At 35.3% G+C, this 12,397-nt stretch overlaps 2 protein-coding genes across 2 annotated transcripts; one reads left to right on the plus strand and one right to left on the minus strand.

The window, feature by feature from the left end:
• The first annotated feature begins 444 nt into the window (after positions 1–444).
• LOC130723684 (uncharacterized) lies at positions 445–5,641 on the plus strand. The gene is made up of 6 exons (XM_057574796.1): positions 445–766; positions 1,756–1,896; positions 2,030–2,079; positions 2,166–3,986; positions 4,692–4,815; positions 4,910–5,641. The coding sequence occupies exons 2-6, from the start codon at positions 1,779–1,781 to the stop codon at positions 5,572–5,574; spliced, it is 2,778 nt and encodes a 925-aa protein (XP_057430779.1). The 5' UTR covers positions 445–766; positions 1,756–1,778; the 3' UTR covers positions 5,575–5,641.
• Positions 5,642–6,298: 657 nt separating this feature from the next.
• LOC130723529 (transcription repressor MYB5) lies at positions 6,299–11,753 on the minus strand. Its single transcript, XM_057574607.1, has 3 exons — positions 11,621–11,753; positions 11,283–11,412; positions 6,299–7,248 (listed from the first exon to the last, which is right to left on the minus strand). Exons 1-3 carry the CDS (start codon positions 11,751–11,753, stop codon positions 6,552–6,554), a joined length of 960 nt encoding a protein of 319 aa, XP_057430590.1. The 3' UTR covers positions 6,299–6,551.
• Between the last annotated feature and the right edge of the window lie 644 nt (positions 11,754–12,397).

Here is a 12,397-nt window from a genome sequence, read left to right on the forward strand (position 1 = left end):
CAAGCAGAATACTTAGGTTTCACTTATACAGATCCGGGTTCGGGTAGGGTTCGGGTGCGGGTTTGGCCAAACCCAAACCCGAACCCGAAATGATCGGGTAAAACCCGAACCCGAACCCGAACCCATTTAACTCGGGTTTTCACCCAAGAAATCGGGTCGGGTCGGGTCGGGTGCCCATGGGTTCGGGCTTCTCTGCCATCCCTACCTTTACCACTTGATGAGTGAGTGAGTTGGTTTCAAATATAAAAACACAATGACACGTGTCATCCAATAATAGGTGAGAGAATTCTCCTTAAACAAGAGGCAAGTGACGTTAAGAAGCAGCTCCTTGGACCACTTTTCTCCCCGTTTGGAATTTGAAATCTCATCCCTCTCCAAAGAGACGTTGTAAACTCTCTCTATTTTTATATTCCAAACAAACAAAACACATTTCAAACCATTTTCAATTATTTCATTCGAACCAACGAAAATTCTCAATTCTGTCTCCATTTATTATTAAATGCTTCGAAACACTGTCTTTCTCTCTCTACACCTTCACCCTTTCCTCTTCTTCTCTTCTCTTCTCTTCTCTGTTGCTCATAAATTCTCTGGTGTGTTACTTCCATCTCTCTCTCTCTCTTTTTCTCTACAAACAGTCAATTCAATTCAATTCCATCTACTATCTACAATGCTTTTGTCTTTCGGTGTTTTCATGGTGGGTTTTTAATGCCTCTCTTTCACTCTACTCAAATGTTTAGCTGACCCTGACCCATCTCATTGTTTCAACGTAAGTCTTCACTTCATTGCCAAAGTTTGATTCTTTTCTTGCTTTCCCTTAACGGGTCCTTGCTGTTCGTTTCATCCTTTGTGAATTTGCGTTTGGATTTGACCATTATTTTATTTTATTTTTATTTTCCCCTGTTGGTGCCCCATTGCTATCATCTGTGTAATTGGTTGAAGTTCTATTATCTGATTGCCCTAAATTTAGTGTTTTTGGCTTTTCCATTAGTTGTTTGGATTATTAGGATCATTTCATTTCATTGATGGGAAATGTTTTAATCTGATTCATTTGGATTGGACTGATGACAGTGTATAAGCATAGTCTGTACATTTCTCTTTTTCCATTTGAGCCAATGGATTGACTGTATAAGACTTGAACTTTTCTAAGAAGCTAAAAAGCTACAAAACCTTTGTTTGATCATTGACATTGCATCACCCTTTCCTTTTGTAAGGCTTACTTTATACACACTTGATTTCAGCTCAAAAGTATACTTGATCATTAGGCTTTTTAACTTAATTAGTTGAATCATGGGTTGTGTGTATTTGCTATTGATTTGAATGCATATGGTTGCTTTCAAGTTGAGGAAGGTAACAATGTGGGACAATATATATTTTCTAGGTAAATTTGACTCTATATTGGCTAGTTAGTTCTCCCAAAAGAGATTTATAGATAATCAAATATGATCTATGAAGTGGATCTTCCAAAGGACTTGCAGAGAATCAGAGAACCATCTTATTGAATTTTTGGTGATTGTGTTTGTCTGAGTTGTTTTAGTTTACTTTGCATCAGGTAACTGTTGATGATAATGAATGTCTTTGTTCCCTTTAACTTGATGTTTCCATATTGATAGATTTTTTTCCTTTAAATGGTTAGGGAGTTGTTTTGAGTTACTCTATGCTTTCTTTACCTGTTTAAGTTTCAGATGGATTACATAACTCTTGCTGGACTAACAATGTTTATCTTTCTTGCCAATGCTTTCCTGATGCATCTTTAAGGTTTACGGAATTATTCTTTGAAAATGGGAGTTGAAAAAGAAGGGACAAAGAATGGAGGATATGTTGGTGGTTTTCTCCACTTGTTTGACTGGACCTCGAAACCCCGTAAGAAATTATTTGCATCCAAGTCAGATTTACCAGGTACATATACTGCTTGTATAGAACACACTGTGGTGTTTTTATATCTCTCGCCAATTGTATCACTTATATGAAGTTTTTATTGTTCTACTTTTTGCCTTCTTCTAATGGTGAAATTTTTCTTTATTGTTTGCAGAGCCTATGAAGAAGGAAAGAAAAGCCGATTACAATGTGGCACCCTATCTGGTGGCTTTATTACTATCACTTACAGTCTCAACTGTCATATCTCATTTGGTTATGAAATTTGATATTTACTTATTTTATTCTTCCAGATGGATGATGATGAAAATGGAGTAGGTGCAAGTGCTAGAGGAAGCTGTGATCATAGCTATGCTTCATCTGTTACAGATGATGAAGCATATGGAACAAGGCCCCCCAGCGTAGTTGCCAGGCTTATGGGATTAGATTCCTTGCCTCCTTCCAGTTTTTCTGATCCGTATGGCACTCCATATTCTGATACTCGATCCCTTCAAGATGCTCAGTACTTCAGGAAAAACCTCAGTCATCAGCACGATTGTCAGGCTTTATATTCTGGAAACCTCGTCGAAAAGATTGAGGGCTCTTCTAGGAACTTTATGGAGCCAAAACCTCAAAAGACCATTACCAGGCCAATTGAAAAGTTCCAAACTGAAGTACTGCCTCCAAAATCAGCTAAATCAATTCCTGTTACACACCACAAACTTTTGTCTCCTATTAAGACTCCTGGCTTTGTTCCAACAAACAATGCCGCTTATATAATGGAGGCTGCAGCAAGAATTATTGAACCTGGATCCCAAGCTAGTGGAAAGGCTAGAGCACTGCTGGCATCATCATCAACAACATCACTGAGGGTTAAAGATCTCAATAAGTTTGAGCCTTCGCCAAAAGGACCTTTAATTGGGCCATCTTCCATGACCTCTAGAGTTCGAGATCTTAAAGAAAAAAGAGAAACTTCTCAGAGAACAACCAGGCTTTCAGAAACTTCACATAGGCCAGTTGAATCAAATGCTGTCAAGTATTTAAAAGGACAATCTTTGAACAGAAGCTGGAATGGATCTGTGGATGCAACCATCAGACCTCCTTCACATGCAGAAGAAGATTCTTCTTCGAAGAAAAAGGGGAGATCTATTTCACTTGCGATCCAAGCGAAAGTGAATGTTCAAAGAAGGGAAGGTTTGAGTGGTGGCAAAAGTTTGACGGGCCAAAAAGAGCATCTTGACAGTAAATCCAATCAACCATCAAGGGCAAATGTTCAGAGAAATTTGCATAAGAAATCTTCTGGTCAGAATTCTTCTGGTGTTCTCAGGCAGAATAATCTGAAACAAAACTATTCAATTGATAAAGACAAATTACCATCAAAGCCATCAGTTTCCAATTCACAAGGTAGAAAAGTTCCGAATGGGGATTCCTCGTATGGACGTCATAGAAGCTCTAGTGGTAAATCCATTGCAAAATCTAAAGTTGGATCCAAAAAGTCAGCCATGGAGGTGACAGACAGTGAAAAGGAAGTTTTGTATACAAGCACAAACAATTTTCCTAGAAAGAAAAGGTCTACTGACAAGGACTGGAATGATAGGGCTGTGGATAATTTGTTCATTGACAAAACTCCGAAGCCTGTTAAGTCTAATCAAGTGAGCAATAAACAATATGGTTGGGGTGAAGAAGTAAAAAAGAAAGACATGGATGTAGTTTCCTTCACATTTACCACACCATTAGCAAGGAGCAATCCATGTTTTGAGACATCTGGACAAGCTAGCCAGAATTATAACGGTCCTTCATTGGATCAACGCATTAAAAGAGTGTTGCTTGACACAGACAATTCAAGGTCTCCAATAGGATACAATGTAATTGGTGGCGATGCCTTAGGTATCCTTTTGGAACAGAAGCTGAGGGAATTAACTGGTGGAGTTGAAGCCTCTTCTGATGACGTTTCTAAAGTGAGGCAACCTTCCGTTTCTGCACCGATGTCTGATGGCCAAGTAACCAACCTCAACTGGAGATTGCAACAGAACAAGGACCAAGATGTGTTGTCTACAAACAAGTTAAGCAGTAGCCATGATTCTGACATCTCCTTCAGTAGTCTTCCTGAATTATCATTGAAACACAACTCATGGGTATGTAACAGTCTTTTAATTGTTGCCAGTTTTCTTTATTAATTAGTACGTATCCCTCAAGATTGCGAAATATGAACAATAATATATAGTCACTAGTTCGATGGCCATGTTTATCAACAAAATGCTAGGTTTTATTACATTATGTTTAAAATCAGACTTAGAAATGAAAAATAGGAGATATCCGTTCCATGATTCTTTAGAAAAAAAAATTCATATGTAATAAGTAATTAGTTAATTTCAGGTAAGCATAGTCCTTTTTTGTGTTTTATTCTGCCTATTTACGATTGTTGATCTTTGATGCTGCTTGTTAGTTGTTTTTACTTATAATTACCTGCAACAAATGGGCATTTCACTTGGAATTTATTTAAGGATTTGGATAAAGCCAGCTGTACCTGCAATTAACTTAATTTTTTTCCTGGAGATCAGTCAATTCAGTAGACTATTTATCAACTTAATGCATATAATATATGGCCTGGTTATATGGTGTTTAGTTGCTTAAAATTTGAGCTCTAGAGTGGTCTTATCTGTTCTACTATTTATCTACACTTTAAGTTGATCAACTTGAACTGCATCTTAGTTTTTGTCATTCAATCATGTGACAAATGACCAATATGTAGTTAATGTGAAATATGGTTAAAATCACCCTTTAATTAATGTCTGTGCTTTTCTCTCATTGTGTGGGTCATTAACTCAAGATGTTTACAGGTTGATGAAATGGAACCACAGTTATTCAATTGCCGAGAACCAAGTCCAATCTCTGTTCTTGAGCCATCTTTTTCAATTGAAAGCTATGATTCCTCAATGAGCACGGACTTTACTAGTACGGAAGGTAATTATACCTAAATATGGACAATTAATTATTGATTTTGAAATTAGATATCTCATGACTCAGGAGTGTTAATTTTTACTATATGTAATTTCAGGAAGCAAGTTGTATTCAACTGTTCAAGTTCAGGAAGTTCATGGCTTGAATTTTTCAAGGAACTTCTATATTAATGAATATGACACTGAGTTATCTGATTCTGCTTCTTCAACATCAACTGGGACCATGGTGAAGAAGCACACAGGTACATTTTCTGCAATGAAGTTTGGAAGATCAAATACATGGGAGTTGGACTATGTTAAAGATATTTTGTGCAATGTTGAGTTGATGTATATGGATTTTTCCCTTGGTCGAGCTCGCGAGATTGTAAACCCTCATTTATTCAACCAGTTGGAAAGCCGAAAGGGTGGATTTAAGAGTGATGCTGAATCTAGGATTCAGAGGAAAGTTATATTTGATTGTGTGAGTGAGTGTATGGACTTAAGATGCCGGCGTTATGTAGGTGGAGGATACAAAATGTGGACTAAAGGGGTTGCAATGGTGAAGAGAAAGGAATGGTTAGCAGAAGATGTGTACAAGGAAATTTCAGGGTGGAGAGGGATGGGGGATTCAATGGTAGATGAGCTTGTGGAAAAGGACATGAGCAGCCAATATGGAAAGTGGCTAGATTTCGAGGTTGATGGTTTTGAACTTGGCACAGAGGTTGTGGACCAAATAGTTAATTCTTTGTTTGATGATGTTGTCACTGAAATCTTGCAATTGTAAACACGTTATTGATTTATTTTGGTGCTGTTTGATCTTGTTGATTAATTCATGGAAATTGGATTATCAAGTCTTTTTATGAATATAGTTCTTGGTGATTGAAAATTGAAAATACTGCTTTCAATATATGGCATCTATCTATGTGACATGAACAACTGAACAAGTGATCATGTAAGTAATTCAGCTTATTGAACCTGCATTTTGATGTGATGAGTTGGACTTAACTTGTTATTACTGAACATGGTCTAGGTCTTCAGTGATCATATTCACTTGATAGGAAATTCTAGTTAAATCATACCCCTTACATTGAATCATTAGCTAAAACTCATAACAATTATATATTGGGTTAGACTCCTCTAAAGCATTACAACCTATTGATTGAGTTGTTTTATTGACTTTATCAAAGTAGGTAATCACTATTAATGGTTATGATGTTTACTTCTCTAAAGTGAATCGGCTCACTTTAGAGGAGCCAAATCCATGTTTGGAAGAATTTATTTAAACTTATCTTATAGAATCAACGTTTATGCATATGTTTTGGAGAACTTATGAAAATGACATACAATCTATCTATAAGTTGTTTTGAGCTTATTTTCATAAGTTGGTCAAATTAGCTTATGAAAAAAGCTTATCATAGTGTTTATGAATAAGCGCTTAGTTACTTAAATTCAGCCTTAATAGGTGAGAAATAGGTCTGATTAATAGTATACTATAGACTATACTCAAATAAGGAATATAAAATAAATAAAATTTACATACTTTCACACAACCAGTATTCTGATACACTTATTTATTTTTACAACGACTACATAGACTTCAGAACCTGCAAGGACATCTTGCAAATTGCGTAAATTCACCCACCAACTCACTTTCAGTTGTCTATTTAAATTGCCCCATAGACATAATGTAATGACAAATTGGAATAAAAGTACATTACTATATTCGAACAACTTAATTTGCATCCAGCAATTCTGGGCAACTCACAACTGATGAAAACCATTTATTTCACCAATGCCAGTACCCCACAAGCCAGTGACTACTTGGTCTTGTTCTTCATAAAGGTCCCACTCATTATGAGATTGAACAGTACCTTGCAAATCCCAATCAAAGCACTGAAAATCTGTGGTAGAAATAGAATTCACTGACAAGCAACCAGAAGTAGGAGTAGTGTGCCACTCTTCACTCTCTACAATTGATGAGCTCCCAATACCAATACCATTTTCAAACATGTGACCAAGTTTCATAATTTCATCATGATATGGTCCCAAGCCGAAGCCTTCAATATGATCTCCATTCACACTAGCGTTGTATGATGCAGCTGCTGTACTATTTATGTTGCCCTGCTGCATTTGGTCACAAGCATCCAATATCATTGAAACTTGATCACCTTCTCCTCTATTGAAAATTGCAGCTTTCCTTTTAGGAATTGTTTCAAGGGAGTTTTGGCTCAAACTCACTGCCATCATGTTGTTTTCATCTTCCATAGGTAGCTTGCTTCTTGTTCCTCCACCTCTTCTCTTGGATTTTGTAGCTACATTCATGTCAATGGGTGGGAGAGATTGTTGGTCATTTAAAGATCTCATGAAGCAGTAAATCTTTCTCCTCAAATGAGAGTTCCAGTAGTTCTTTATCTCATTGTCCGTTCGTCCTGGTAAATGTCCTGCTATCACAGACCACCTACAACCGCGTGAACAATGTTTTGGTTATGTTTTCAGAATCACCATAAGTAAATATGAAGTAAAATAATCATAGGCGGTTTAATAGGTTAAGTTGCAGTATGTCACTATATTGGATCTGCCAAATTGTTGTTAGAGAAAATTTAAGTTTTGATGAGGTTAACTTATCCCCTAGGAGTGGGAGATTGTAGGGTCAATGGATGGTGTACTGTAGTGACGGATCCAGGAATTTTAACTCGTGGGGGCAAAATATACATGTGAGTTTGTAAGATTAAAAAACATAATACACTATTATTAAAAAAATTAAATACATCATAGAATTTTTTCATTCTTACACACACTTGAATTATTTTTTTCTCTATTTCAAAATTTTTAATTACCGAAGATGAAAATTAGCATAGAAATCAAAAATTTATGGTCATAGAACACCATATTTCTCATAAATATATTTTAACTACTAAAAAATCATAAATACATTCATATCTAAAATCAAAATTTATTGTCCCAAAAGATAGTTCAAATGATAAGAGATGATGACATATTGGGTTCAGAGGAAGAGGTATGGATATCAATAATTGGAGGGTGTAATTTACTAATCCGATGTAAAAAAATCAAAATTTATTACAGAAATATAAGGTTTCAACACAACTATAAGTGAATTAAATGAAGATTTTTTTAATAAATATGGAAAAGGATAGAAAAATCAACATAACTTCTACTAAAATAATGATATGAATGTTAAAAACAAATAGACCATAATACTATACAGACTACAGAGAAAGGGAAAAAAGATAAATTAGAATATTTAACACAAATGTAGATAAATTAAATTTTAAATTTTTAATGGTATTCAATGTATAATATACGTACAAAGTCATGGGGGCACATTTTCTTTACTATAAGTAATGGGAGCAACTTTTTTATGGTGGGGGCAATTTAGTAATTAGCATTGTAATTTATAACTAAGTAATATGTTTTTGTTTCAAATCAAACAAGTAAATTTTGAAATTGAAAATCAGGTGGGGGCATTTGACCCCATAGGCTTGTACATGGGTCCGTGCCTGGTGTACTGCAGACCTAGTTGTTTTTTTGTGTTGATTAAGATATTTCACAGTCAACAACAGTTAGACTAATCACATGTAAGTAAATGTACTAAGTGGTTGATGGCTGATCAATGATGTTTTTTTCATTTACAAGACTTTAATTTGAACCCATCAATCATTTACTTAAGACATGAAGTGCTGAAACCAATTTTAATATCCGTATATCATGTTTATCATATTTTTTAATTTTTAGATAATTATTTATTTTAATTTATATAATTCAATAAAAACATCATAAAATGAAAATATAAATCAATGTATTTATCTGTAAATAAAACTTTAAATGAAACTTAAATTTATTATAACTAGGGCATTTATTTAGGCCAATTAATATAACCCGAATTCTTAAGAATTTGGTAAAGTGGCTAAGGTACCAATTGCAGTGAATGGGTCCACCTCTAACGTATATTATACTTGGGCCTAAAATACCATCTACACATTGTAGCGGGTTCCTATCTATAATTCTTAGGTCCAAAAAATGTATCTATAAATCTATAACTCTAAAATGGACCTCTAAAATTTATTAAAATGAGATTTTTAGGTGATAAGAAGTAAAAATAAATATTTTAATTTGTGTAGATTTTAATAAAATTCTTTTTTACACTAAAAATTAATAGACGTTGCTCCGGTACCTTTTCAAAATAAGAGAGTTTGAAACCCTTTCAGTTCATTTTTAGACTTTGTTTTTTACATCGGAAAGATGAATTGCACTTTCAGATATTGATCTCTTGACCTCCCTCATCCAACGCATATGTCATCTAACTCTTACCACTTAAGTTATCATTCGATGAATTTTTAGATTATAAACAACTAAAAATAATATAACGTTTTTGTAGAAGAAATCATGACAAATTAGACCTATAAAACCCCTTAACTTTTAGATGAGTACAAGGAAATTGCAAAAATTAACATAAAAAACTATATATTCTGTGTGTGAAGTTATAGTGTGGAGTGTGGACCAATTAATTTTGAAATGGTCCATCAGTAACCCACTATTAATATATGTTGATTCACTCATGACCATCGATTAAAAATCATCGTATCAACTACTAAGATGCGATTAGAGTGTGTTTGGATCTACATTTCATTGCAATTTCTTTGCTAAGATAGGGGTTAACTCGTGAGGTAAGTTAAGATTGCCCTTATTTTATTGGGTTTTGATTCATTTATACTTGACTTCTTTCATTTTATATTTGCTCATCAATTTTTTTTTTCATATGTCTCACTCACCTCTTTTCTCTCTTATTTCTTCTATTATCTCTCATGGTGGAGGTGTGAATTAAGTGTTTGAATAATAACTTATTGTATATATATCTTAGGCTTAATTCCAGTTTGACCCCCTGATGTTTCGTAAATGTGCGATCTGCATCCCCTGTTTTTAAAATGTGCGGTCAACATCTCGCATGTTTCCAAAACGATCTATTGAGGCCCTTCCGTTAAGTTCCGTGAGTTGACTAAACGGAACCACGCCTACGTTGCATTTTTTTTAAAACAGAATTATTAAATTCATTAATTCTGAAAAAACAAATTAGTGACGGAAATCCGTCACAAGCATAATTAACTTCGTCACAAAATTGATCTTCATCTTCCTCAACAGAGCATCTCAAAACAAAACATCACCCTCACCACAAACCCATAACCAGCAAGCTAAGCCACCACCCAACAACCTCACCCTCACCCCACCCCAGAGAACTTCTTCCTCTCTTTTTTTTTTCCAGCAAACTGAGCCGCAACCACCCATAAACCCAACCCCACCCCAGTAAACACAACAACCCAGAGATGAAGGAGAAAAGGTGTGAGAGAAACCCAGAACGCATTTTCCCTCGCTGTGTCACAGAAGTGTTCTATGACTATTCTCGATCTAGAATGTTTCAACTAAGTTTCTCTCAATTTTGGACTCTTCATCTTCTGATTCTGGGTATTTCTCTCAAAACAATTTCCCCTTTTTCATTGAAGAATATTACTTCTGAAAAATTGCTTTTGGGTTCTGAAAATTAATCTCCTTCTGATTTTGGGGATTTCTTCATAAGACTGTTTCCCCTTTTTCGTTGAACCAGCTTCTGAATATTTTTTTGGTGGCAAGTTTCCAATTCTAGAAATGTTAAGAAGTATCCACTATTTAACCCATGAATGAGATCTTGAATGTTTGCTGATGGATGAGCAGATACAAATAGATACATATATTTTTATCTTTTCAAATAATAAAATTTGCCACCACTAAATAAATGGTGGAAAATAATAACCCACTAATCGTGAAGTTTATCAGAATATTACTCCCTCTACTGTGATAATGTCAAAATTAAGCCTTTTTATTTTTATGGTTTGAAATAATGTTGAAATAATTTTATTTGAAAAATGAATTTTTAATTAATTAAATAATGCCACGTTAGCATTTTCCGTTTGGTCAACTGAGGAACCAAACGGATTTGGACGGAAGGGTGTTAATCGCACGTTTTAGAAAAGTCAGGGACCTTGACCGCGCGTTTTATACACGGGGGTGCAGATCGCACATTTATGAAACATCAGGGGCGCAAAGTGGAATTAAGCCTATATCTTATTATGTAGAGATCTTAATTTTTATAATATAAACAGTAAAAGAAATATTAGGCAAAAAAACTAAAAATTAAGTCCACGACACAAGTGGTGCGTCCTTTTTGTATGGTTGGTGAGGACTTGAAGGAGGGTTGTCCCATTGTAACGTTGTTGAAATTTGAAATCAGATTTTTTAACGTTGGAAAGAAAAAGTATCTCTGTTTGCTTTCTATTTATGTCGTTTTGTCATGTAGAAAAGAAATGGCCTCAATAATCATTGCTGTTTTCTTTTTAATTACCAAGTAATTAAGCATTCAAATTCCATTGCTGAATGCGAGTGTGTTAATTGCATGATACAAAGATGGGCCAGTTTGATGTTTTGAACTCTAACAATACGCACCTATTACCAAGAGCAGCATGCAACTTGACAATGATCTCTTCCTCTTCAGAAGTGATGTTGCCTCTCTTCACATCTTCTCTCAAATAGTTGATCCATCTTAGCCTGCAACTCTTTCCACACCTTAACAAACCTGATTCACATGAAACATGAACAATTCAAATTACCAAATAAGACTATATTTGGATGTCACTTGGTATAATGTCAAATGATCATTAACACTCGTTTCGTGATAAAATATGAACGAAAATCTATTCACACTGCGCACTCAATTACTACTCAACTGATATCTAAACATTTTGCAACACATGTGTTTATATAGAATTTATGTACATATATACCTGCATTCTTGGGCAAGGACTTCCATGATCCTTCACCATTTTGCTTGATGAAATCTGTCAAGATCTTATCTTCTTCTTCACTCCATCTTCCTCTCTTCAACCCCACTTTCTCACAGCAAGGAGCTCTTCCCATCGTTCACACACTAGTACTGTATGATTATTCACTGTTACACACACACACACTCATATGTGTCACTGTAGCATATATATAACGAGAGTGGGAGCAACGATGTGAACGTGTGAAAACACCAGCACCTTGGTGGTAATTAATTCTGGAACTAACGTACAGTGCTGTTCAATTTTCAGTGAAAAGCTACGTTTTTCTACTTCAAGTACGTTTTGACCAACTCTTGCGTCACACCGTGATTTTTATCTACTCAACTTACAGTTTACACCCTCGCTATACATGACGAAGTTGCATAAAAAAAGATTCACCTTAAAAAAATGGTAAAACAAAGAGTACATCAGTCACAATGATTAAAGAGATCTTAGCCTCCTTCTGCAAAGCTCGGGTCTCCGCATTAACGAGAGCAAATCCAAGGCCATGGGCCAGCGGAATTTATCTACTGCCATGAAGGGTAGGATAACGGACATCACAGGCATCCAGTTCTCTAATGATATGGGAAAATATTTAGGTTTCCCAATCTTTAACGGCAGGGCGACTAATAGCGACTTTCAGTTCATGGTTGATCGTGTGAGTGCTTGGGTTGTTGCCTGGAAGCATAATATTCTTAATAGAGCAGGTAGAGTGACTCTCGCTCAATCAGTTTTGTCATC

Source organism: Lotus japonicus, chromosome 6 (assembly GCF_012489685.1).
Source record: "Lotus japonicus ecotype B-129 chromosome 6, LjGifu_v1.2".
Classification (NCBI taxonomy): Eukaryota; Viridiplantae; Streptophyta; class Magnoliopsida; order Fabales; family Fabaceae; genus Lotus; species Lotus japonicus.

Bases quoted from the DNA above. Each gene is read 5' to 3' on its own strand.
- LOC130723684 (XM_057574796.1), top strand. From the start codon at position 1,779: ATGGGAGTTGAAAAAGAAGGGACAAAGAATGGAGGATATGTTGGTGGT. The intron at 1,897-2,029 runs GTACATATACTG...TATTGTTTGCAG, and splicing joins ATCCAAGTCAGATTTACCAG to AGCCTATGAAGAAGGAAAGA. The intron at 3,987-4,691 runs GTATGTAACAGT...AGATGTTTACAG, and splicing joins CATTGAAACACAACTCATGG to GTTGATGAAATGGAACCACA.
- LOC130723529 (XM_057574607.1), bottom strand. From the start codon at position 11,753: ATGGGAAGAGCTCCTTGCTGTGAGAAAGTGGGGTTGAAGAGAGGAAGA. The intron at 11,413-11,620 runs GTATATATGTAC...CATGTGAATCAG, and splicing joins GTCCTTGCCCAAGAATGCAG to GTTTGTTAAGGTGTGGAAAG. The intron at 7,249-11,282 runs GTGCGTATTGTT...ACGCGGTTGTAG, and splicing joins CATGCTGCTCTTGGTAATAG to GTGGTCTGTGATAGCAGGAC.